Source organism: Sphaerodactylus townsendi, linkage group LG01 (assembly GCF_021028975.2).
Source record: "Sphaerodactylus townsendi isolate TG3544 linkage group LG01, MPM_Stown_v2.3, whole genome shotgun sequence".
Classification (NCBI taxonomy): domain Eukaryota; kingdom Metazoa; phylum Chordata; class Lepidosauria; order Squamata; family Sphaerodactylidae; genus Sphaerodactylus; species Sphaerodactylus townsendi.
Window position 1 is genome coordinate 73,567,555 of NC_059425.1, and position 27,008 is coordinate 73,594,562.

General features: G+C 44.3%; 1 protein-coding gene across 7 annotated transcripts in view; it reads right to left on the reverse strand.

Moving 5' to 3' along the window:
* Nucleotides 1-27,008, reverse strand: part of LOC125425723 — a 67,587-nt gene that overhangs the window by 33,376 nt on the left and 7,203 nt on the right. For 4 of the 7 annotated variants that reach the window (XM_048483327.1, XM_048483282.1, XM_048483291.1 and 1 more), the window contains 11 exons: nucleotides 24,982-26,417; nucleotides 22,318-22,359; nucleotides 14,708-14,869; nucleotides 13,139-13,270; nucleotides 12,703-12,891; nucleotides 10,304-10,387; nucleotides 8,909-9,027; nucleotides 8,643-8,757; nucleotides 5,158-5,244; nucleotides 3,861-3,976; nucleotides 2,880-3,000 (listed from right to left, as the gene is read on the reverse strand). In XM_048483327.1, the coding sequence (XP_048339284.1) occupies nucleotides 2,880-3,000; nucleotides 3,861-3,976; nucleotides 5,158-5,244; nucleotides 8,643-8,757; nucleotides 8,909-9,027; nucleotides 10,304-10,387; nucleotides 12,703-12,891; nucleotides 13,139-13,270; nucleotides 14,708-14,869; nucleotides 22,318-22,359; nucleotides 24,982-25,404 (1,590 nt within the window). In that variant the 5' untranslated portion in view covers nucleotides 25,405-26,417. The remainder of the gene's footprint in view (nucleotides 1-2,879; nucleotides 3,001-3,860; nucleotides 3,977-5,157; nucleotides 5,245-8,642; nucleotides 8,758-8,908; nucleotides 9,028-10,303; nucleotides 10,388-12,702; nucleotides 12,892-13,138; nucleotides 13,271-14,707; nucleotides 14,870-22,317; nucleotides 22,360-24,981; nucleotides 26,418-27,008) is intronic. The other 3 variants (XM_048483309.1, XM_048483318.1, XM_048483335.1) reach the window with 3 other exon arrangements.

A 27,008-nucleotide genomic window follows, 5' to 3' on the forward strand; every position in this document is an offset into this window, starting at 1 on the left:
CCTGCCGGCCACACCAGCAAGAAAATTGTCCTGCCCGACCCCAGGTGAGCTGCAGCCAGGCGGCGCGCAGGAGAGGAGGGGGTCCCTCAGGTGGCTCACTGCTCCCAGCAGGGACGTAGGTATAGATTTTTATGGGGGGGTTCAGAAGTGGGGCCACACCCCCACCCATGCCTCCCCAAGCCCCGCCCCTGGCCTAGTGCTTATAAAAGCAGCTCTCCGAGGTGGGGGATGGCAGACTCCCCTGCCCTGCCATCCCCTGCCCCCCACCAGCTGGGCTCCCAGCCGGCAGCTGGCAGTTCCTTCTGCCCTCCCCTCTGAGCAGAGGCATAGAGGGAAAATGGAGCCCGGTGCAAAATCTGAGTTTTGCGCACCCCCCCACCCCCGAGCAGCCGCTGTGATGCTGGAATCCACCCCCAAACAGCATAACTTTCAATGGTGTTTAAACTAGAGAGCCCAAATTCTCCTTTTAAATCCACCTTAAAGGGAGAATCTGGAGCCTCTAGTTAAACAACATTGAAAGTGATGCTGTTTTGGGGTGGATTATCCCCAACCCTGAAACAGCATCACTTTCAATGTGGGTAGTGGTTAAGAGCAGGTGCATTCTAATCTGGAGGAACTGGGTTTGATTCCCTTGAGCTGTGGTGGCTTATCTGGGGAATTGATTCACTTGAGCTGTGGCGGCTTATCTGGGGAATTCAGATTAGCCTGTGCACTCCCACACATGCCAGCTGGGTGACCTTGGGCTAGTCACAGCTTTTCGGAGCTCTCTCAGCCCCACCCACCTCACAGGGTGTTTGTTGTGAGGAAGGGCAAGGAGATTGTAAGCTCCTTTGAGTCTCCAATAGGAGTGAAAGGGGGGATATAAATCCAAACTCTTCTTCTTCTTCTAAACTGAGGACCTCAGATTCTCCCTTTAAATCCATGCCGAAGGGAGTGGATTTAAAAGAAGAATCTGGGGAAACTTGGGGGGTGCCTGCTGTCAGGGGTGCAATTGTTAAGCTAGAAGCACCAAACTTTCAGGGTATCTTTGGGAGACTCTCCTAATGATACCACCCAGGTTTGGTGAAGTTTGGGTCAGGGGGTCCAAAGTTATGGACCCTCAAATGTGTAGCCCCCATCTCCTATTAGCTCCCATTGGAAACAATAGGGGATGGGGCACCCCCTTTGGACCCCTGGACCAACCTTCACAAAACCTGGGTGGTATCAATAAGAGATTCTCCTGATAATACATCCCAGGTTTGGTGAAGTTTGGTTCAGGGTGTCCAAAGTTATGGACCCTCAAAGGTGTAGCCCCCATCTTCTATTAGCTCCCATTGGAAACAATGGAGGATGGGGACTCCCTTTGGGAGTCCATAACTTTGGACCCCCTGAACCAAACCTGGGTAGTATCATCAGGAGAGTTCCCCAAACAGTCCCTAAAAGTTTGGTGCTGCTAGCCCAAACAATGCACCCCCTGCAGGCCAAAAACCAAAAAAACACTAAAAATGTTTTTAAAACCCACAAACGGAGGGGCGGAGCTTCAGACATGAATGGGGTTTTTTGAACCCGATAAACGCCCCCCCTTACCTACGTCCTTGGCTCCCAGCACCCCCCACCCCTGGAGACCTGCCTGACAGTTTAGGTGGGGGACCCTCCTCCAGCAGTCGACGAAGAGGGCTAGGGGGAAAGGAGAGGGGAAGAGCCACTCAACCCCCCCTCGACACACACACACACACACACACACACACACACACACACACACACACACACACACACACACACACACACACTGTCACCATCTTAGACCCACCGTCACCCAAAGACTTTCTGCCTCCTGGTAACATTAACACCCAACACACACACTCCAATCAAAATTTGATCCCGTCAGCAGTCCATGAGAATGGGGTGGAAGAGAAGAAGAAGAGTTTGGATTTACACCTCCCACTTCCACCTTTCTCTCCTTTAAGGAGACTCAAGGTAGCCCACAAACTCCTTTCCCCACAACAGACACACCTTGTGAGGCAGGTGGGGCTGAGAGAGTTCAGAGAGAACTGTGATAAGCTCAAGGTCTCCCAGCAGGTTCATGTGGAGGAGTGGGGAAACAAATCCAATGGTGGGGGAGGGAGGCCGCCCATCCTCGGGGGGGGGGGGGGGGGGCAGGCAAAAAACTCAGATTTTGCCCAAGGCTCCATTTTTCCTAGCTACTTCTCTGAAGTAACTGCAAAATTATTATTTTATTGCTTAACTATACAAGATGTCAGAGATCTATGACTGGATCTCCATGTTCTCTAAATTTCCATTAACAACAGGTGGGGCATTTCCAGTGGAGTCCACAGTGTCAAGAAAGAGGCTGAACACATTTTTAAACCTTTTCACTCATTTCATTTCTCCAATGCAATGTCATTCCTTTTTTTTTGTGATGAGGAAAAATTTAATCTATCGCAGATTACTGCATACACTGTTACTACCCTGTTTTCCTTAATATAAGACATCCCCGGAAAATAAGACATAGTAGAGATTTTGCTGAAGTGTGCAATATAAGGCATCCCCCAAAAGTAAGACGTGGCAAAGTTTTTGTTTGGAAGCATGCCCGACGAACAGAACACAGAAAAATAAGACATCCCCTGAAAATAAGACATAGCGCATCTTTGGGAGCAAAAATTAATATAAGACACTGTCTTATTTTGGGGGAAACATGGTAGTAATGAAATTTTAAAGGAGAGGAAGTTCCAGTCACAAAACTGAGCCCTGAGATTAATCAGTCAGTCTGCCACTCTGGATTCACAGTAACACCAGCACTGTGTTTTTGCACAAGCTGAGCCTTGCAAAGAGAGAATGAAGATTTAATTAGGCTGATGATTAATATGCAGATCTGACAAACAAAAGACGTATTTGCTTGCCTCCCATCCTGAGACTCTCCTTGGTTTTTCTGCAGCTTCTCTCCCTGCATGGTTTGTAGTCTCAGGACATGAAGCATCAGTTGAATGTCTTGTCAAGGCCACTAAGGGGGGCCTTCCATTTCTAAGAGGTGAGAATAAGAAGTCAATCAGTTAAAACAAATACAAAGGAGAAAAGTGATAAGGAGTGGGAAAGGGATGTTAAATGAAGAAGAGGGTTCTCTTCAATTCCCGTATGATTTTTGCCCAACTGGCAGAGAGAAAGCTGCTGTTTACACACATTGTACTCAAACACAGAGAGAATATGAACACACGTGAGACTGCTGTGTACTAAATCAGGACCATCAAGGTCAGTGTTGTCTACTCAGACTGGCAGCACCTCTCCAGGTCTCCGTCAGAGGTCTTTCACTTCATCTACTGCCTGGTCCTTTCGGCTGGAGATGCAAGGGACTGAACCCGGGATTAACCCTATGTGCAGAGCAGAGGTTTTCCCGCTCTCCCCAGACCCTTTCAAAACTACAATACTTTTAGATAACCTACGCTCAGAGGAAGAATAATGTTAATCTTTTCTCTACTACATCCTGAAACACTAAGAAGCATTATTATTTTAAAAAGTTTCCACCTTTTTTCCTACTGGCCCTGAACTTGTGCCTTTAAATTAACAACAGATTCACTTGCAGAAATCTAGCCACACTGGCAATGCATGTGAGGATCTTCTGGACATGCCAAAAGCTTCATCTGCTACATTTCTGCATCAAACACTCCTGTTAAAGGCACAATAAAAAATAAGGTAGACAATTGTACATTCAGCAATGCACTACTAGCCACAGAGTTAGTAACAGAGTTAGACGTGTGTTCATATCTTCCGTGTGTGTGTACAGTGTTACAGAGTGAGTTCTCATACAAACTTTGGGTAAACAGAGCTTATAGCCAACTTAGAAGCCATTCCCTGCAGAGAAAGATGTGTGAGACACTTAACGATACCTTAGCAGCTGCTGGAGCTGGGCCCAGATCTCCTTGACCTCTTGGTGCTTGAGAGAGACTCTTGTTATCAGGCTGGGGTGCAGGCTAGTGAGCTGGGACACAGTGATGTCCAGCATCTGGAGAAGCAGAAGAGAATCCCGGTGAGGAGTTCAGCTGGTTAACAAGCCCAGATCAAGCCTGCACAATCTGTGAAACACCCAGCTAAGCACATCCCACCAATATGTACTGGCACATGCTCAATAATCCTCCCTTAGTTCACAATCCCAAACGGTTAGCAAAAACAGGAAGTTTATCCATTCCTTAATGGGCTGCCACATATAGCTGGAAGCCATGCACATCTTCAAGGTATTGGTATTGACCTTTAAGGCCTTACGCGGTCTGGGACCCTCGTACCTTCGGGACTGTCAGGCCCCATACGTCCCAACTCGGCCCCTGCGCTCAGCAGAGGCCAATTTGCTGAAGGTCCCTGGATCCTCCATGATGCGGCTGGTTTTTACCCGGGCCAGGGCTTTTACTGCCTGGTGGAACGCTCTCCTTCCAGCTGTCCGGGCCCTGCGGGACCTTAAGGAGTTCCGCAGGGCCTGCAAGACTGAGCTGTTCCGCCAGGCTTTTGGGAATGCCAGCCACTGATATGTGCACCCCTTTAAACATCGAGGCCCCTGCTGTCCCTCCTTTAGGGGAATTTAAATTAAGGGACGCCATCTGTATTTTTATCTATATTTTACTGTATTTATAATAGAAAGGTTATAACTTGAGTGCTGCTTTTAAATTAAGGACCACTACTATAGGTACAGAATTATTATGGTTTATTGTTTGTATTTTTGTTGTGAACCGCCCTGAGCCCTCCGGGGGAGGGCGGTATATAAACCGAATTAATAATAATAATAATAATGATGATGATGATAATAATAATGATGATGATGATGATGATGATGATCATCATCATCATCATCATCATCATCAGCTGATTTAGTCTCAAAAGTGTTGGATTATCCCTTCAGGTACCAATGAGCGGCAATACATTCTTAGAGATCAGTAGTTGCAGCCAATCCTATCTCCTTCCTGCTCTTGAAGCGGAGGCAAGGAATGTAACAGTTACTGGTACTTTAACTGGATACAAGCGTGACCTCCAGTTATCTCACTTAATTAATAGTACAGGTCTGAGACTCTGCTGTCTAAACTGATGAATGAGACAGAAAGAAGCTGAGAGAAAGGCAGGGTGAAGGATTTCAAACAATAACTTCTCACTCTGCTACCATTGTGACATTGTTCCTGGGAGGCCATGCCTTCTGCTTACCATGACCTGGCTGGCAATGTCCCTAATATCTTGGTCCAGGCTGGGCTCAGGTTCCCTTTGCTTCCCCACTCCACAGTGACTCCTCCACTGCAACAAAGGAATAGAAACTAAGCACAGAAAAGAATGAAGCCACACAATCTTAGCTTCTGCCAGCAGCCCCAGACAGAGCATTGGGATCCCAACAAATGTATAGCTATCATTTTTTAAAACTTTTTTAAAAGTCTTGCATTTTTATGTCATGACTGTATACAAGGTGGTTATAATGTCGCTAGCCAATAAAAACACAAACATTCAGATACAAAAATCTGCACTCAAACAGGTCCCAAGGCCTTCTCTTCCCCTTTCTCTAAGCGACAAATGTAATTTCTTTCAATTGCCAATAAAAGGAGAAAAGGGAAGAGAGCCAAATGCATGGGTCTGGGAAGGAGGCACCCAAATTTGAGCACCACCACTGAAAAAACCTCGGTTCATAGTTGCCTTCTGCCATACTTTAGGTGCATGGGCCAGGTGGATAAAGATCACAGCATATGAGAAGATTCATATGGGAGAAGCCAGCTCTTCAGAAAGAGGCATAGGGCCCATGGGGACATCTGAGGACAAATGTCCTGGGCGGGACTCTGTCAAGTCACGTGGGGGGTGGACAATTTCCCCCCACACTTCTTGTCTGACTGGGCCCGGATGGGCCTGGCCGGCAGATCGTGTGCGGCGTGCGTTCTGTGGCCGGCTGGGAGAGCCCTGCCTATTAAAGTGGCTTCACTGACAGACTCAGCATTGCCAGGACATTATTAATATAAACAGAACTCAACTTGGTATTTATCTCTCCACAATTAGTGAACCTTTGAAGTTATGGTGAGTCTCAATTTTATTCTACACAGTTTCCCAGCATCCTCAGGGCATCTATGCAAATCACTATTTTGTAATTTGCCCCTCTCTTCGTCCCACTCTACCCCTCCCAAAAGATATTCCATCCAAATTGTCCCCCAGTGTCCTCAGAACCTGCATGCAAATGAGCCTTCTTTTCATTTGCCCGTCATCTGCTCCCAGGTAAGCATGATTAACAGGCAAGGAATGAACGCCATGGAGCATGTGCAGAGTAAATTTCCAAGTGGATGGTGTTTGTTTCTGCATTGTTGGGGGCTGGGAAGTAGCAACGTCTCTGGCACATGAGACCAACGGCGAGTTCTGTTTTTTATTTTCATTTCTTCAGTAACTGTTGAGCAAAGTTCCCATTAAAATAAGCATCCCTGTGAGTCCTTGTGTTTTGGGGAGAGCATGCTCAAGATGGAACAGTTGGGGTTGCCGTGATTATTTGACCAGTCTGATATATTTTGATTTAGTTCATATTTCTCTGGTCTTCTAATATGGGCACACAGAGTGGCTGGCATGGCTGGGGGAAGGCAAAATTTGAGAGCTTGCCCTAGGCACGATTTCCCATAGATGTGGCCCTGGGGAGGGGGGTGTCTTTCTGACTCTTTGCTAATTCACAGCCTTTTGCCATGGAGTGTGGGATAAGTGATTGTTGTGTTCAGATTGTTGTGCTGGTGATTTTGGGATGACTTAGTGCAAAAATCATGAGGATCCATGTTTTCCAAGCAGGTTTTTGCGCCACTGCGGTACCACAGAGCATGGGATGTGTGATTGTTGTGTTCAGACATGTTGCCAGGGGCATGAGCTGTGATGTGCTGGTGATTTTGGGGTGACCAAGTGGAAAAATTAGGAGGATCCACGAGGATCCATGTGTTTAAACCACATTTTTGTGGCACTGTGGTGCCACGGAACATGGGATGAAGGATTATTGTGTCCAGATATGTGTCTAGAGGTATGAGCTGTGATGTGCAGGTAATCTGAAAAAGAAGATGGAAACCATGGGCTTTTATTCTATAGAAAGAAGGAGAAAAGCAGCATAGCCAGAGATGGACATCCATGTAACAATATATGAGTAAGAGAAAATTAAACAAGATGTACTTCCTGGATTAGATTAATATGTTACTAAAAAGAAGCACTCTCAGGTAATTGGGAGATACTGAAGAACACTCCACTATGTGATAAAACCTCATACCCTCAGTGAAAAGCACTAAGAACCAATGAGATTGGCTAGTTAACAGTAACTTGGTAACATAAATGTAATGTAAAGGTTACACTCTGAAAACTGCACGTTTTGCCTGGAGCAAGTCTCCCCCTCCTGGTCCTTTTCCACTAAACCAAGAACACAAGCTTCACTCATACAAGTGACAGTACATTACACAGTCTCAAATATTTAACAATATATTCCTCCTCCTGTATATGATATACAGATATAGTTACAAACTGCATAGGAAAAACCTAGAGGATCCTAAAAATACATGTAGGATATCACAGGAGTAATATTATTCATAACAAAATAAGAACACTTTTGGGCAAGCATTACTAGCAGATGTTCCTGTTCAAATTTTGGGCAATAAACCAAAGAAAAGTTTCACTTATAAAACGTTTACTACGTGGGTTTTGAGACTGAACACTCTGGTGGCTAATTGAACCCCTTCCTAAAAGAGGCATTCATTCAGAATAGTGATTCACCCTGTTTACAACCATACTTCCAACATCTCAAAAGGGCTCTAAATATTAGAATGACAAGACCACAACTTTCAGTTTAGTCTTAGCTTCTGCAGAACAGACATTTCATTTACTCTGCAGCCAAACATACAACTTTTTGGTAATGCTGCATTAACAAGCAAGCTATTAAACTTATTGCAATTCGAATAGTTTAGAATACTGTGATTCACAAATTATTATGAAATTTACCAAACCAGTAGCAACCCCCCCCCTGCATTTTCCATTATGAAGGTATATGAAACATATTCTCATAACTTTTACTACTTTTTAATAGGAAAAAACCCTACCTGCTTCATAGGCCTTCAATTAACCAATTATTACAGCCCACAAATATTTTGAAGGATGTTTACATATGGTTAGAATACAGATATTTTCAGTGACTACATACATTCTCTTGACAGGAAAGACAGTTTGTTGTTAATTAATAGTGCATGTATCTACTGTTTCTATATCCAGTTTTTAGTACCCCCCTGAGTATCTTGGCATACATTGGTTTATGCAGTTTTGTTCTTCCTCGTTCTTTTCTTTTTAATCAAGTCACATCTGACTTATGGCTACCCTGTATGGTTTTGAAGGCAAGAGATGCTGGAAGGTGGTTTGCAACTGCCTGCCTCACGTCATGATGCTGGTATTCCTTGGAGGTCTGCCATCCAAATATTTCCCGGGGCCGACCCTGCTTAGCTTCTGAGATCTGACAAGATCATGCTAGCCTGGCCTATCCAATTCAGTGTATTTATTCATACCTAAGGGCAAACGTAATTTTGGCTTCCACAGATTTCTTGGGTTAGTTGGCCCTAATATATTGGAATTCACAACTTTGGACAATCCAGCATTGCTCTTCCCCAAAGCACTTAAATGTGGCACAAATCAACAACAATCTAAATCCTCAGTACCTTTGCACGGATGGCTTCCAGGAGCACATCTGCTTGCTGGAGGAAGGTAGCTGCTTCCAGAGCCAGCTGCAGCATCTCATGATGCTCCTTCAGTGTCCCTCGGAGACGCAGCCACCTGCAATACAAAGTTAATAGCTAGCAGGTAAGAAGGCAGGTAGCCTTAATAAATCAATCCAAAAAAGGGAATACAGTCCCAATATCCCAGTATAACCTGATGCAAGTCACAAGCCATGTCTCTTCCTGTCACCAGCTATAGCTCCACTCACATTTTATTGATGTGTTTGCGCCGAGCCACAATGTTCCTGCTTTCGCTCTTTCCTTGTTTCTCAAGTTTGTGAGCCAGGTTATTCATTTCCTCATGCAGGACCTGGAATTGCTGCTCCTCCTGGAAAGAAATAAAGTATTGAAATTAGTTTTCCATTAAAACCTGACCTGTTCTCCCAAGACCACCAACTGCCATCACCTGGGCAGCACTAGTCAAGGTGAGGTGTTAATTAGGGATTCACATTTTTAGCCGTTATATCCTATCAGCCATTTTCTTCCAAGAAGATCACCCACATCCATATATGTAAATACACAAATGATAAGAAAAACATTTGGAAATTTCAGCTGCTTCGGCACATGGACATACTGACAGCAATGGGAAGTTTCTTGCCATTAGGAAGAGTATTGGGGGCATTCTGCAGCTGCCATAGCCAAGAGCAGGAAAAGTATTTAGTATAACTCTAAAGTTGGCTATCCATGCTAGCCTGATCTTGTCAGATCTTAGACGCTAAGAATGAGGATGGGGGCCCTCCAAGGAATACCAGTGAGGCAGGCAACAGCAAACCGCCTCTGAATGTCTCTTGCCTTGAAAACCCCAGCAGGGGTCACTACCGTGTTTCCCTGAAAATAGGACAGTGTCTTATATTAATTTTTGCTCCCCAAGATGCGCTATGTCTTATTTTCAGGGGATGTCTTATTTTTCTGCTCCACAGCTGCATGCTCTGGTGTTCTGTTCGACGGACATGCTTCCAAACAAAAACTTTGCTACGTCTTACTTTAGGGGGATGCTTTATATTTAGCACTTCAGCAAAACCTCTACTACGTCTTATTTTCAGAGGATGTCTTATTTTCGGGGAAACAGGGTATAAGTCAGATGTGATTTGACAGCAAAAAAGAAAAGTGAGTGTCGGAATCCATAGCATGGAGATGGATGTGAAAACACTTTAGCCCCATCCCTTTGTGATGAATTGGGGAAGAGGAATGAAGGCCATATCAAGGATGAAAGTGCCCCACCCTCTTCTTTTTTTGATCACCAGCAAGGGAGACACTTTCACTCCCTCCCTTTATTTCAGACTGCACTAGCTAGACTCCCATTTGGGGACTGAATAGGAATTTCTTCCCCTCCAGCGGATTGGCCATAACCTGGCTAGGCCTTTTGCCTACTCTGCTCTGAAAAAGGTATCAGAATATCCACCAGTTTCAGTAATTTCTAGGCATTGGTATGATGGGTGTAGCAATGTGGACACTTTGCTTGAATGGTACATAGTTCAGCTTAGGGCTATAAGCTGGTAGGCTGTCAAATCAGTTTGCAATTACCCTAGGACAGGCACCACTATGTAAAAGCATCTCTTCAGCACACAGTACAGAGATGTACAGGGCAGTGTTTCAGTCCTCACCTGTTTTAAATCAAGGATCCGTCGGGTGAGCTGGATCTTGTCTGCATTCTCTTGCAATAGAGCTGCTAGCAAAGGTTTCTCTTCCTAGAAGATATAACCAACAAGTGGTTTAGAATAAGAGGTCCCAGCTGCCGAAGTGTCAAGTTCAATTGTATTTATTTTGCAGCAAAAAGAATCAGAAATCCTGCCTATATAATATAGAGCCCTCCTCAGTAGAAATAATACAAATCGTATAAACTTTGCTTCTAATTTTGTTGGGTTTTTTTCAAGATTTTTTCAAGGATTTCTAGGAATTTAAAATCAAGGAACACCATATAAAAGGAAAAAAATGGAAGTCACTGATAATCCAGTTAGTCAGGGAAAAGGCAAATGGGGAGGGGGGGTTTAAAAACAGGGCACTAGAAGGTATTGAATATTTGCTCTCTCAGTGTTACAAGTCTAACCTCACTCCCCTGTACTTTCAGACCTCTATGCTTTTAAGCTTCTTTCCATATCATTCCTTTTCTGCTGTGGTGGATCAGCTATGGAGTGTTGCTGCCTTTGGAAACAAAATCTAATGTATTTCTACTGCTAAGTTGCAACCTTTTAGCTGGACCAGGAATCTTCAGATTACTGCTGTTTGTACTATTCCACTAAATATTTTGGTGGTTTTTCTATTATGCTTTGTATTGCTATTATTTTCTGTGTCTCACTATCTTTTCTAATCACTACTTTTCAGTGCAATTCTAAGCAGAATTTCACTTCTCTAATTCTATTTATGTTAATTAGTTTACAAGGGTGTAACTCTGATGGATTCCACATGGGCCAAAAACAGCGGTGTGAAAACGGTGTAAAATGGTTTAAAATGGTGTAAAAGGGTTTAAACCGTTTTCACACCATTTTCACACCACTGTTTTTGGCCCATGCGGCCCATGCGGAATCCGCCTCTGATTAGAATTGCCGTTTACTGCAGCATTTTTTTTAGTAAATGACATAGAGTACCTAGTGGGACATAAAAGTGAGCTGGGTACTCCTGAATCTTTCACAGTCCCCATCATTGATATAAACTGAAAACCAGTGTGGTGAAGAGCAGCAGACTGTAATCTGGAGAACTGGATTTGATTCCTCACTCCTCCACTTGAAGCCTTTTGGGTGACCTTGGGCTAGTCCCAGTTCTCTGAAAACTCTCTCAGCTCATATGTATGTCTCAAGGTGCCTACTGGTGGAGGGGGTAGGAGGGAAGGTGATTGTAAACAGCTTTGAGACTCCTTTTGGTACAGAAAAGCAGCATATAAAACTCAACTCTTGTTCTATTCTTCCACTCATAAGTGATGTCCATAGGCACAGGCTACATAACCATGCTGCACGCCAATCTTAAGTTCATGGGAACTGTACTGCACTTGGGAAGGGAAGGCCACCCAAGTTCAAGGCTCCCATCCCAATGGAAAACTTATGTGCCTAAGTCACTCATGAGTCAGTTCTTACCCTTTGGAACAGAGAAAATATAACACATTGTGGTTTCCGGCGAGTAACAGCCAGCTGTGGACAAAAGATTCCCAGGCAAAGCACTAGAAGAGACTTGCTGTCTTGGTTAAAAGTAACTTTGTCCACCAGTGAATACTATGTGCTTATCTGTCGAGTTATCATGCCATAATTCAATGGTGTCCCTCTCTTTCTTACTCTTGAACAATGGGCTTATAGCTTTTATCTTGTTTTACCAGTTTTACTGCTTTACTGGGTTTAATGTACCATTATTTCAATCAATTGTGTTGTTGTTGGAATGTTATTGCTGTTTGCATTTTCCTTTTTACATCACTCATGTTCTCCTCTTGAGAAGCCATGCAAAAAACCTTCTGAGCTCTATATGCCCTTTTCTTTTCAAACTACAGGCTACACCAGTTATCATAATGAAATTATGTATTCTGGAATTGCCAGAGACTGCACTTTTATTCCGCACATCACTGAAGTCCCAGAGGAGGGGGGGGGTACAATCATAAATCTTGTCCGACTGCCTGCAAAAAGGCACATTCACTACCCACTCATGCAGAAGTAATGAACTAAACAACACACAGATCTTCAGGGTTTCTAATAAGACTAACCAGGAAAAATGTTCTTCCCCAACTCTAAATACAATTATCATTTACACCCTGCTGAAAATCCATCCACTGAATCAACTTGACAGAAATGTGGGGGGAGGGGAGAGGAGTGGTACAAACCTATACTACTCTTACAATGATGCTTCTCAACATCCCATTAAAGTGAGAAAAACTCTTTCTCATTCTTAGGAACAAAAACCCTTTCTGATTCCAGTGGGCCATCACTACCACTAAGAGACCAGAATAAAAACCGAGTCTCAGCCAGTCTCAGGAGAAGCCACAATGAGCCCATTATTTCCAGCCTATTTCACCTCTAACATGTACCTTCTGCCTGATCCAAGCTTCCAGTTGCTCAGCTTTGTGGTTGAACTCTTGTAGGTTTCGCAGCCCACCTGCTGCTTTGCTCTGATTTTCTGCCAACTGCTTCAGCAGTTGCCACTGTTCTCGCAGAGTCTGCAGTTGTCTCCTCGTCTCTGCACTGGGAGTGGACTGAACTAGGAGTTGCTCACCCATCTAAAGCATCATTGGGAAAGAAGCACATTAGAGAAGTTGGAAGTACAACTATTGCACCTTACTGGAACATTGACTGCATGAGAAATCCAGGAAAATGAGGGGTACATGAAATGGGGAAAACACAGAGATTCACCTACAGGTAGCCATATCTGACCAGATGTGAACAGAGTTCAGCACTTTCCCTGGGGGTGACTTCAACCTAAGAAGCGAGGAAAGGACTGGAATTTGTCCAGAAACTCTGAAGTACCTGGTTTAGTTTGATTATTGTGTTTTCAAAGTTCTTCATGTCTCTTTGCAAAGTCTGAGGAACTCGATCCCATTCCTGAATACCGCAACCATCCTTCAAGTCCTGGAGCTTCATTTGTACCCACTTCTCAGCCTGCAACACAGAGAAAAGGGCCTTTACACTGCACAGGTTATCTACCATCCATTCAGTACTGTTGGGAAGGTTCTTTTCTTGCTTCCCCATACCACCTGTGTACTTTCCAGGTTTTTCTTTGACCTCAAACCTGCCTTGCTCTGACATTTCTAATTTCAATAAGCCTTTATTGGCATATACACGATAGGGCTCTGACATTTCAACCTGGATGACTGCTGTGTGGGTAGGAAAATCAGATTTCCCCACCAATACGATCACCAGTGTTCCTGACTTGTCCCTGTAACAGCCATTTTCTCCCCCTTCGCTTTTACTGTAGAAGGCTTCTTAATTTTTTAAAAACAATTGCCACTAGAATATTGTTATATCAATATACTATTGCAACAACAGATGTAACAAGTACTGTGAATTCCTGCCTTCGTTTTAGAAAAAAAATGTACCTTGACCCTTTCTTTGTGGAGATATAAGAGTAAAGGCATATATTTGCAATAAAGGAGACTAAATACTTTTTTTCTTAAATGTTACATCTATTGTTATGTTGGTATATCATTATAACAGTATTCCGGTGTTTTTTTACAAAAAGAAATTGCAAAAGTATGGTAGCTAGGGGGGAAACCTGCAATGTGGAAGCCCCATTGGTGCTGCACTATATCTGGAGCTGCTTCAGTAATAAGGAAACGACACAAGATCCTCCCTTCAAAGATATTATAGAAATGGGTAAGATAACACACTCAGTGTTCAGCAGCTGTTAAGGAAGAAGATGAAACACAAGCCTAGGCTAGCTCAAAGGTAATATCAAGGATAAGAGCAATGTAACGTAGTACTTAGCATGTCCCTGTTTTATCCTTACAACAATGTATGAGGATGGTTAAATTAAGAGTGTGCAACTGGCCCATTGTCTCTTAGTAAGTTTCCATAGAAGAGTATGGATTTGAGATCAGACCCTCCATGTCCTAGACAGACATTCTAAACCACACTGGCTCTCAATTGGCCATGCTGGTAGGGGCTGATGGGAATTGTAGTTCCTGAACATCTGGAGAGCCGCAGGTTCCCTACCCCTGGTCTACACTGAGAACAACTAGCCCTCTATCATGGAGCTGGGGACATTATTTTGTGCTCCCTTTCCCTCAAAGAAGAGGGAAAAATACCAGATATTTCTGCGGACTGACCCTCTCCTGTAGCTTTTTATCCTAGAAAGGGGCTGCCAATTATGATCTCATACCACAACAGCAGCTTCTCTCAAGCCAAAGGAGCTTGTCTCCTTCTGTCAGCATGTCCCCCTTGCTCTCACAGAGGAAAGACCTCTGGCAATGAGACACTGCTCTCTCTTTCTATTTCAGTCCTTGAAATAAGAGCAGGACATGGCTTTTTGCCATCCTGTTCTACAGACCTCAATGACATTGAAGTCAATTTCTTCTTTTGTTGAAAAGGAAGATTTACCTGCACTACGTCACAGCTGAACTGGGCTACAAGAGGGCTCCCCTGAGAAAGATTTGCTGGACTGGTGTTGCTCTGGATGTAGGGTTTCAGTCCCACTACATCACTTTCCTCTGTGCTCTTGACAATCTGTCTCCAGGGAGTTGAAGTAGCACATCCTGCATTCTAGGGAAGACAGAAAAAGAAGGTTGGCTTGTCCAGATCGAACAAGAAGCAAAAATGCCTGATTTTTACTACCAACACTGAATTTGGCTTGGGGTACACTGTCCAAGTCTTAAACTTAAGGGTTACTGTGAAGTTGTAAACTTTAGCATGAGAAAAAACAGACTGCCACATCACACTAAATCATCACTATTACATATCAAGGACACTTTACTTTAACTTGTTAACTGCCAGGGAAGGGAAAGAAATAGTGGGAGAAGGGAAAGGAGATGCTCCCTGCAAATTCTTGCAGGCAAGAACTTGAAGGTTTATCTGATTGAACCTCTGGCAGATTATAGTTCATGGGGCTGAGTTGACACTATCTTTTCCACATGCACAGCTTACCACAGATTTTCCCAGTGGTCAAACCTTGTGACTTGGAAATGTTTTCTGTGAAATCATTCCATACATCTCCATTCTCTCCACTGTTTCCCCCCTTGTCTCTTCAGTTGCATTTATTCCACACACTATTGTGGAAAACATATTATTCCTAACAGTGGTGGGATGGCATATGCATGATGCAAAATAACAAACCTCCCTCCTTTTTTTCTTTTGTGCAGCGCTTTGGTGTTACTGCAGTTACACTGAAGCGGCCATTCAAAAAAAGTCTCAGCCTCAATTTCTACCACCGAGGACTACTCACACAAAATGCAAATGAAAAAATAACCTACTGGAGCAGGGACCATTACCTGAAGCAGAACATGTAACCCCCACCCCCCAAAAACCCAACAATAACACTTTTTTCAAGCGAATTAGAGCTGCACTAATATATGGTAATTACTGTGGCTTTCCCTTGTCAATTTCCTCTACAAAACAACTACTTTTGTCAATTTCACTCAGTCTTACAGTGTATCTTCACCTTAATGTGACATGGCTTAAGCGAGATGAAATTGATAAAGCTGATACAATCGACCTGGCTTGTGTTCGTGTCCAAATGTTACATTGCTAATGCAATATGACAAAGAGAAAAAAAAATTTTTCTCTAGAAAATGGAGGTGGAGGGGAAGGAGAAATGGGCGAGGGGGAGATTGGGAAGCTACACAGTGGTATGGATAAGGACCGGGTGTTTGGCTGTGTGGAGGAATAGAGACCATTTCAACATGATTGCATGTTCAAGGGAAGCTGGCTCAGAAACAGAAAGAAGAAAACATTGCAGTAGAAATGCTCAGGAAAACCAAAGGAAAAATGAAGGGAAACATTTTCAGAACTAAGAGGGAAAAACATGTGGAATTCAAAAAAAACACACCTCATTTGGTAGCAGGATGAATTGTAAACAACTTGTGTGGAAAAGGCCTAGGACTTGGTGTGTTGTGAGGTACACATTTCACAGTATCCTTTTCTGTACTCTCTGCTCAACTAACTCAAAAATAAGCACAATGCTTACAGCTCAGTCATCTAAAGTATTTGTACTACATAGCAGGGATTCTCTATTTGCTATCTCCTGTGGAATTCCTTATGGGCTCCAGAGTTATCTACCCTAATAGCTAACAAGAATCCATAAGGATTTCCCCCCAAGTTTTTGAATCTTGTAGCTAGAACTTTAATAATGTCTCCCATTCAACTCTGTCTCAAACTAAATGGAATTTGTTTTGATAATGACCATCCAGGATTGCTGTTGATATCAATTGCAACCAAGTGTGGTTTAATGCTTCACTAAATAGAATCTGATAAACAACTTGCATAATCATATGAAAAAATCATATGAATACCACAAAGCTGGGCTAATGTTCTTTCACTGATTCAGATAAGTTTAATTAAAAACATATTTCAAATCAATGTTTATATAACTATGGCTATTCTAATACTACTAATACTACTAAAAATACAAAAATACAAAAGAGAATTCAAAGAGTTTTTTAAAATGGGTTATTTGCAGGATGCTGTTTTTATACTGCTTACTGTATTGCACTGAACCCTGGCTAACCAAAAGTCTTGTTCATATATAATCACAGACTGTCCATATAGATTTCTTGCTATAATTTATAACTATTTTGGTGCATTCCTATGCAGAGTTACTCCAGGCTAAATCAATTCAAGTTAATGGGGTTTGCTCAGGATAGAACTGCACTGTCAGTCACTTTCATAATAATTTGAGCATACCAGCATCAACTCTCATAAGACACCAGGGGCATGGCAAAGTCATGTTGTCTGTGTACAGACACATCCATGATCTTTAGACCAACTTGGCGATTGGGGTGGGGGTAGGGGGTGGATTTCCAATTCCTCAGGACTACAACACTGTTAATATCAAAAATTTTAAAAGAAAAGATGCCTAAAACAATCCTTTTTTGTGTCTCCTAGTAACTGCAATAGTAGTTAGCTTCAAAGCCTTGCAATCTAAGTGCAGATATGAATGAATACATGTGGGAGGAGGGATCCTAACGAAAGAGGAGCACCTATGCAACTTGCCTTTGTATGCCAGATCAGGGCACAACAAAATGCAGGAGAGAAAATATACACTTACAACTTCTATGCTCATAGGCTCTCTTTAAATCTGATAATTATGAAGATCAAGGGGTCAGTCCTGCTCTAAGCATTCATACCCATATACATGTTATGGGGACAGAGCTTACAATATTAGCATAGCTTGAAGTTTAACTTGGCATTTAAGAAATTATCCCACAATCTATCCCTATTTATTAAATCAGCTCAGCCTCCAGACCGAAGAAGGCATAGTACAATGGCTCCATTTAGGAACAGAACATTCAACAATTAAATTTACTTTCCAGGAAATCCACTTGTGCTTTGGGTTTTAAAAAATAATAATTAAAGAATGGTTGCATCCAAAACCATGGTACATCCTTCTAATCCCATTGATTTCAGTGGCTTTAGAAGGATGTAACAATGTTTAGGATTGCACTGCTGAGTGAATACAGAGTTGTCTTTATCTGTAACTGTAGTTCATTTAGTCATGTGTATAGCACTGGAACACCCTGGGACTGTGCATGTGCAGACCAGCCATGGGAAGATTAGAAAACTTTTTCCTTCTGTTGTTTTGCAGGATGTTCACCCCCTCTCCCCTGTGACAGAGGCAGGAAAGTTCCCACCAAAATAGAGGGGAGGGAAGGGGAGGGGGCCTGGCATCTGGACATGGCCCACCCATCCTAGGGGGGAGGGGAGGGGTGGCATGCAAGTGAGGGAGAGGGGAGGAGGGGACCCGGCTTCTGGACATGACCCACCCACCCTAGGGGGGAGGGGTGGAGTGGCATGCAAGGGAAGGGAGGGAGGGGTGGCATGCAAGAGAGGGGAGGGAGGGGTGGCATGCAAGGGAATTGCATGCCACCTCCCTCCCTCCCATGATCCCAGGCTGTACCTGTGAAATATGCCACCCCTTCCTCCCCCCTTCCCTTGCATGCCACCCCATGTCACACCCCTCCCTCTGCTAGGGTGGGTGGGCCATGTCCAGATGCCAGGGCCCCTCCCTCCTCCTCCCTTGCATGCCACCCCTCCCTCCCCTTCCCTTCCATGCCACCCCTCCCCCTCTCCTCCCTCCACTGACATACATAAAAATACCAGTTGTCTGTAGTCAAGCAGCCCAAGAACTGGTAAGTCCTTCAGAAAACACAGTATTTGCTTCATCCCTAAACCTAGGGGTGCCAATTCCCATATGGTTAATCAGTGGAGAATGGGGGAGTTTCCCAGATTCAAGCTGGGAAACTCCCTAGAGGTTTGGGGATGAAACCTGGGGGAGAAGAGACCCTAGTGGGGCACAGGGTCATACAGTCCATCCTCCAAAGCATCCATTTTCTTGAGGGGAACTGATCTCTGTAGTCTGGAAATGAACTGTCATTCTGGGGGGTCCTCAGGTCCTGCCCAGGATACTGACAACCCTACCTAAACCATCTCACCCCACCCACTGGCACGCACTAGCAAAAAAGTTAAGTAAGCTAAAAGACCTATGATTTCTGGGTTGTTCTTCCACTGCCTTTTTGTAAACAGAACATCGCTGATGTGTAGCCACAAGGAAAATACCCTATACATTTTTTTAGCTGTACCACAGGCAGCTCCCAGTCAGGGTGGTACTTCAGAAGTTCTTCAGAGATACAATTCCTGCTTTATTTTAGCCAGATTTTCATAAGTGCTTTGGTCATCATTGATGTCCACATTTTCTCTGAAACATTTCATGGTATCAAAAATGGAATGAAATTGTTTTCCCAAGTGGAAGACAAAGTTAGTAAATTTTTGTAAACTGACTTCATAGTTGACTAACTTCCAATATATCCCATAAGCCTTATATTTTTATATGAGAATAAAAGTTCGCCTCAAATGTGATTCTGAAATTTAAAACAATCCTTTCACATACTCTTTTTATATACACTTTTTACATACTGTTTTTTTCACTCAAAGAATTTCAACTGCATCAACCAAACCATTTTGTGGATCACACTATTTGCGCCATTCCTATTTCTAGGTACAGGAATATAAAAAGAGATTTAAAGCTATCACTGTTTATTGATAGGTCTTAATCGATTTATTGGGAAGAGGTCAATGGACAGAGGGAGGGGTAGACGAGGGAGGAGGACGCACCTGGCAACTGGCTGGGGGATCAGCCAACAGGCAGCCAGCCCATGGGGACAGCAGGGGCCTGATTAGCAGGGGAAAATGGGGCAGGTTGGTTCCTTTAGAAGAAAGCTTCTCAACCAGGCCAGGGAGGAATCAGGGAAGGAAGATTTCCTGATGGAAGGAAGTACTATCCCAGAGAAAAGAGAGGTCTCTCTTTATATCTCTTCTCATTCCCTTTCTGAGACTAAAAGAAGACCAGATCAGGCAGTGGCAAGATGGCAGAAGTGCTTCAAGAACCTTCTCTCCAAGACTGGTTCCAATACTGAAGTAAGCCAGGCTATAAAGCCCTTAGGGGATTGGGCAGGATATAAATTTAAAATAAATTAAATAAATTAAATAAATTAAATAAATTAAGGAAGGAAGGAAGGAAAGGAAAGGAAAGGAAGGAAAGGAAGGAAAAGTCTGTGCAGAGGCAGAGATGTGGAGAGTTCAGCACACCCCACTCACATGCCTCTCGTGATGTTCAAAGCAAACTTCATTCCAGTGTAAGAGACAGTCACATGCATTAAAACATGAATGCTCACATTATATCTAGTTTTGCCTCACTGTCATGCAACTCCTAGCCACTGATTCCTCTTGGCAAGAGACTCTTCCAGGACAGTATGCCATCTCCTACATCATGACACAGGAATGTGCCCCAAAGGATGCAATGAGCTGCCTGCACAAGTCTGAATCAATTTATTCTGCCATCATTTGTCTGTTCAGAAGTCCGTTCCCATCTCTGCCACACATAATGTTGGAAATCAAACCCAAGGCGGTACACAAGCAGAAGACACACACCAGAACCAGAAAGGCCCAGTCATTACCTCATGCAGCTATCCTGCCCCTCAGCTTCCCACAGACAGATGAGAAAACAGACCTATGTTTCCTTCCTAATGAACTTTCAGTCCTCTGACAAGAGGGTTCATGAAACAAAAGGCTGACTTTTTGCCTTTAAAAAGCAGGGTCTGTGTGCTAGTTTGTCATGCAAGCAAGCAATCTAGAGACACTTATTTTAAGTAACTCATCAAATGAGAGAAATGCTGAATTTTCTCCAAGCTTTGTTTTTGTGGTCAGCAATGATGAAATGTTCTGTAACTGCTCCAAATCAGCTACAAAAGTGGCCTCTTTCCAAGCTCAGTTTAAGGTCCAGCTGCAAACTACCATGGAGGGCTAAATTTATAAACAGTATCTCATATCCCATTGTGGGAAGGGAGGTCAAAATTGCCTGCACCTACATTTTGCAGCAAAGATCAAGAAGTTTAACATGACCATATGCAGAACAAGAACAGTACATAAGTTTACTTGAAACCCTCAACTGAAGGATATGCAGGTCAGGAAAAACACACAGTCGTGAAATAAACTGAACATAGCTTAGAAGTATAATGGGTTCAACAGTTTAAGTGCAAAAGAAGAAGTAGAAGAATAAGAGTTTGGATTTATATCCCCTCTTTCTCTCCTGCAGGAGACTCAAAGGGGCTTACAATCTCCTTGCCTTTCCCCCCTCACAACAAACACCCTGTGAGGCAGGTGGGGCTGAGAGAGCTCTGAGAAGCTGTGACTAGCCCAAGGTCACCCAGCTGGCATGTGTGGGAGTGTACAGGCTAATCTGAATTCCCCAGATAAGCCTCCACAGCTCAGGCGGCAGAGTGGGAATCAAACCCGGTTCCTCCAGATTAGATACACAAGCTCTTAACCTCCTACGCCACTGCTGGTTATGAATGAGAACAAAGTTCATGCTAGGGGACTTGTGCACTACAAATTAAACTTTAATACACTTTAATGGTCTGTTTCACTTCTCCCAAGGATCCCTGAAAACTGTGGCTCTTTGAAAATGTATGGGAGTTAGGGATAGGGAGGAAGGGAAGAACAGAGTATCATGCAGAGATAGTAGCTTTCCCCTCACAAAGACCATTTCCCAGAATCCAGAACTGCATATATGGCCAAAATTGCTCCTCCTTGCTGTTTCCCTAAATGTTGGATTAACTGATTTGAAGAAAACCTTTTAAAAAAGGAAATGAGAAGCTCCGATACAGTGACAAACATTCAGATTTAACTAGGAAGGATAAAGAAACTATTGCCTCAGAACACTTTTTCTCTGTGATATTTGCCTTCCATTACAAGCGGAGCACTTTGGGGTATAGCCCCTTTTTAATGCACTCACTGGCCTATTGGGTTCATTCAAACATCAGTCCTAAGAATAGAAGCTTCATTAGACAATAATGGGAGATGGTGAGATAATGGGAGATGGTTTATACCTATGGAAATTTGTAAATACCACCTTCCCCCAACTGTGCAGTACAATTTTTACACACACTTTGGATACAGACCATTTACAAGACTGCCCTTTACTATGGCAATGTGCTCTATACAGGGATATCTTTCAAGATGGCCCAGAAACTTCATTTGCTCAGGATGCAGCAGCCAATAAAAGGGGCCCACTAAAATGAGCCTACAGTGCTGCTGCTACACCAACTGTACTTGTTCCCAGTTTTTTTCCTAGTTCCTATTCAAAGAGCTGGTTTTGCCCTGTATAGCTCTAAAAGGCTTGTGAACCACTTTATTCTGATTCTGAGACCATTAAGGGGACCTTGTTGCAGGAGACCCAGCTTTCAGAGGTATCCCTGGTGGAGGCCTTCTCACCTGTAATGGAGCTTCTTCTACATGTGCACTTGGCATCATCCCTACAGGCAATACCTAGTGGCACATTTGTTCTAGAATGCCTATGAATAAATTTTTAAGTTTTAGTGGAGAATATTTCTATTATTACTATGTCATGTTCTCCTTTCAAGCAGCTTTGGATGTTCATAGAACAGACAGGGGCCAAAAATACAATAACAAATAAATGGCAAAAAGACAGGTAGACTTACCATGCCAGTGACAGAACTCAGTGAGATGGGAGAAGGGCTGAACTGAAAGGCACAAAGGGATGATGTCACCCAAAGAACGGAGTATCAGCTGAGAACAGAATTTCTTTGCCAAAGTCTGGGACTGAGGACAAAGAAGAGGAACTGCTATTATGGCCGGTGTCTCATGAAAGCAAAGCCATGAGCTGCTGCACAAAAATACCGATCAAATGTGTGCTTACGTAAGGAAATTCATTCTATATTTACTTTCTGTTTTTTTTCTACTTTATCAGAATTGTACCACATTCTTGCTTCCTTTCTTGCTGTTTGTTTTAACAGTGTACTCTCCACTGAGGGTGTGCTTAAGCAGGACAAATTAAGTAGTCCCTGTATATCCCTAAGATTTTTGAAAGTCCTTATAGGTTTGCTGTTCAGAATGCATAAAAAAACCCCTGATGATTCAGAGTGAGCTGTTTGCAGCTTGGAAGAGGGCTATTTTTTTCATTTAAGAGCATTTTGCAGGGTGGTGGGTTTGGGGTGGTTTTTTTTTTTTTTTGCAGAATAGGTACCTTTTTCTGGCCAGTGAAGAAATATATACCTAAGATTTTGAGGGGAGGGAGGTTTAAAGAAACATCCTGGAAATTGACTAGCTAGCACCTCATAACAAGACTCTCCCTCTCCCAGTGACATGCAAATTATTGTAGTACTGTCCTGGGACCACAGATAGCAGACACGTACCTTACGAGGAAATCTGGGACTTCTTAAACTGGATAAGATTGAAAAGTCTTGAACTGTCTTAGCTTGGACAGATGTGTATTGCCGAGAGAGAAACCTAGCAAAATGCATAAGCACGAAGGATGATGTTTTGCTCCTATCCTGTTTATAGAATGGCTGGTTGTTAGAAACAGTGAATGGCTGTTATAGACATTGCTGGCACGGTGCTCCAGAGAGATGTTGACTGTTAAACCTGCCCCGGTATTCCCTACTACAGACCACTTGGCTGTTTCCCAGGTACTACTCAGTAATGGGAGATAATTATACAGGTGACACAAGCACTTCATTTACATACGGAGCCCCCTCAATCCATCAGTTGCAGGAAAACAAGACTGTCAGCACATGATGATCTCATCCTTCCTGCAGAGCTGCTCGACTTGGTTTGCGGAGACAGAGCTCCCTCCCCCATCATCTTATCCCATCCAACAAGCAGCAGCAGGGAGCACATGTGAAAACAAGAAACGAGTCAGACTTCACATTGTTTTGGTAAGTGGAGGCTACCTTTGAGAAACAACTGGTTGAAATCTTCACCAGTTGATGTGCACACACACACAAAAAGTGCAAATGAATCTGCCCTGAGGACATACCAGTCTGGGTCCCACAGGGCTCAATGCCAGGGAAACACACAAGGACTTATACAGAGATTCTTGGCTAAGATTTCAAGGTCAATTTGGAGGACACTTTCCCTGGAGGCTATGAGATAGCCCAATGAGGTAATGCATCTGCCAGACACTACAGAGAAATTAACAAAATTTTGACTTCATCCACAACTGAAAGGAATCGGAAGACTTCCATTTACATCACTGGAGAATTTTCATAGATTCACAAAACTGCATATTAACATGGTATAACAGAACTGATCCCAACACAATTTTTCCCCTTTCTTGAATCCTTACAGCACAGAGTTGTGGTAGTTTGATGGGAGCCTGAGAAAAACAGATAAACTTCTAGGAAGCCTCCCAGGCTTGTCTCAGCCAGCATAGGTTCTAATCATTTGCACGTTATAAAGATGAATCTCTTCAGAAATTTGCCAGCTTCTTTCCTATGTGGACTTTTAAAACACAGGTAGGCAGGAAGAATTCTGGAGCAAGCTCTCCACCTCTGCTCAAAACAAGCCTGGGACTCACAAAAGGAATCATGAGCAATCAAAGTTGTGCATATAAGAAAACCAGAGTCAGAATTGACAGGGGGTTTGAATACAGATTAAGAACAGTGGTATAGTCTTGTGTGAGCAACTACCTCTAAACGCAGCTCTTCTTCATGCCCAAGCCCAAATACTACTCCAGCATACCATACACATTCTTTCAATTGTTCTATCTCCAAGACCTTATCAGCAACACAGCACCACTCCTCTTTTATGAAAGTTGCCCAGCACCAACATGCCTTTATGCAAAGCAAGTTGGAAGCTAGAAATTTGCTAATCATTACCTATAAAATAAGCAGCATTTGTCCCACCAAACATGGCTGCTCTCTCCCTACAGGATAGCATCATGAAGTCAAGATAATTAAAACTGCCTATCAATTACATGTCTTGGGCTCTTGCTTTCTGTCCACCATGCTCAAAAAGTATAATCAGATAATGTGGAACACCCATGACAGTAAATAAAAGTGCTGGTTAGAGTGGAAAGGTACATTTTTCAGTCTTCCTTCTGCAGCAAAACAAAACTCACTGTTTCCAATTCCCCCTGGCTCAGAGTTCCTTCTACCAAGAGGTGAGTGGTGATGAACTATCTTGGTCTTACATGATTAAAAGTCTCAGGAGGCTTGACTGCCCCTCCTATCAGCTGTTTATGGTGTTTCATCACATGGTACAGGACTCAGAGGATCCTGAAGCCAGAGGAAAGGATGGGTCTAGCCTAAATGTAATGCAAAGAAACAGACTGCAGCAAACAACAGAAGGGTGGAAGACCTTACCCTGAACTGTGCTTTCCCTGGTCTGCAGTTGTTGTTGTTGAAGTTCCTCTCACAGCTGGCATGAACAGGGTCCCTGAGCACCCCTTCCTCACTCAAACAAGATTCCCCATGTTGTCCCCAGTCAGACAGTGTGATCTTCTTGATGGAGCGGGACAGAGAGTTGCGATTGACACGGTCTTCATTGGTGACCCCATCCTCAGTTGGGCTTGCACTGTTGAATCTACCCTCACTGGGCTCTGGGGAAGCCTGAGCCAAATAGAGAGAAACCTGCTCATTGAGGTTCTGGTGCAGGACACGGTTATCCAGAGCAGCTACAGGGATGCCAGGGCAGCCGTCGCCTGTGAAGTCCGAGGAACACTTTGGTAAGGAAAGCTTGGTGCTAATGGTGAATGGCTGGATCTTCTTTGCTGTGCAGCCAGACATATTTCATGGGCCCTGCAGGGTCCACAGGAGACTGCGGAGTCACCAGTCTTGATAAGCCACTCCCCTGGCTCTGAGAGATAACAGATAAGAGAAAGAAGAACCCACAGTAGACGCTAAAATGCAAGGCAAAGGCACATGCCCCCAAAAGGGAGACTGCCAGAATCCCACAGATGTCACCTCAGCAGTCCCGTCTCACCCTTGTCTAAAGAAAGGGTGATCTGTATCTCTCTTAGCAACTAAGTCTGCAGTGTGCTGTCCAACAGGGAAGGACTTCCCGCATTCTTGGTTTCCAGGTGCTGGGAGAAGTCACACCGCTGCCACCATTCCAGGACTCTGGGAAGTGCTGGGGGCAGAGGTGGAAGGGTTTCCCATCCATAAAGACCACCAGAAAACAAAGGCAGAGAGCAGGAGCATGGGTCTAGCTGTGAGAGGAGCTGGGTCCTGGCTTGAAAGAAAAAACAAGGAAATAATTCAGAGGGAACTGAGCTGGAAGTGCTTGTCTGGGGGTGGATCCTGAGAAATGAGATCAGAAATTAAATCTTCTTCTTGGGAGGGTTACAGTGGCAGAGAGCGCTCTGGTTTCTCCCCCTCCCTAGGAAAGGCAGAGCGCCCCCTTGCTCGCACACGAAGAACTAACCGTCCATGCAGCCGCAGCCACAACAGGGGGACGTCCTGTGCTCTTCTGGGGCGCCACTTCCAAAAAGTCACAGGGCAGGTCACTCAGGTGCGGGGCTCGGCCGGGCAAAGTCGGGTGCCGCCGCCCCGCCGCTTGCTTCTGACTTGGCGCTCGAGGGGCTCTCAGTCGTCGACCTTCTTGCGCAGGTTGAGGACGCAGAGCAGGCAGGTGAGCACGGCCTGCCGGGACTGCTGAGAGGTCAGGCGAGCCCCCAGGCGCCGGAGCAGCGGCAGGAGGCGCTGGCGAGCCACCAGCAGCAGGCGAGTCAGAAGGGTGCGCAGAAGCAGCAGGACCAGGAGCGGGGCGGGCATGCTGCGCTCAGGGCGCGGGCTGGGATCTGCAGGGGGAGGCACACACAGCAGGGTCAGAAGGCAGGGCAGGCGGCAGGCAGGGCCGGAGCGAGCGTCCTGGTTCCCCCACCCCACCCCCGTCCCGCTTCCTTTCTTTGCTTCCCTCCCTTTGCACCGCTCTCAACTCTCTCCCACTCCCGGCTTCAGTCCCTAAATTTAGCCCAGCCCTTCAGGCAGAGAATTCTTTAGCATGAGGTAATGCGGCTTGGGCAAGGGGGAAAAGTCGGCTTCCAAAAAAACTTCCAGCCTTCCATCTCCCCGAGGGCGTTTCACCCGCTCCGGACTCTCAGCCACCTGCTGGAGGTTGGGGTCATGGGAAGGGGAAAGAGCGGAGCGAGAAGGACGGACGTATCGCTTGCGATGCGGGAAGGGATGCTTGCCGCGAACATTGCGACTTTTTTTAAAAAAAACCGGACTCGTGTTCCTTTAACAGTTTCATGTCAGAAACTCAACAGGTGAAACGGCCCTTTTCTATTCTTTATTATCGCTTTGTCCGTTGAATGTTTGCTGTCACGCAGTTGGTGTTAAAGGAGTTTTACCGCGTAGAACCGAACACGCGGCAATCCTTACTTTTGCTA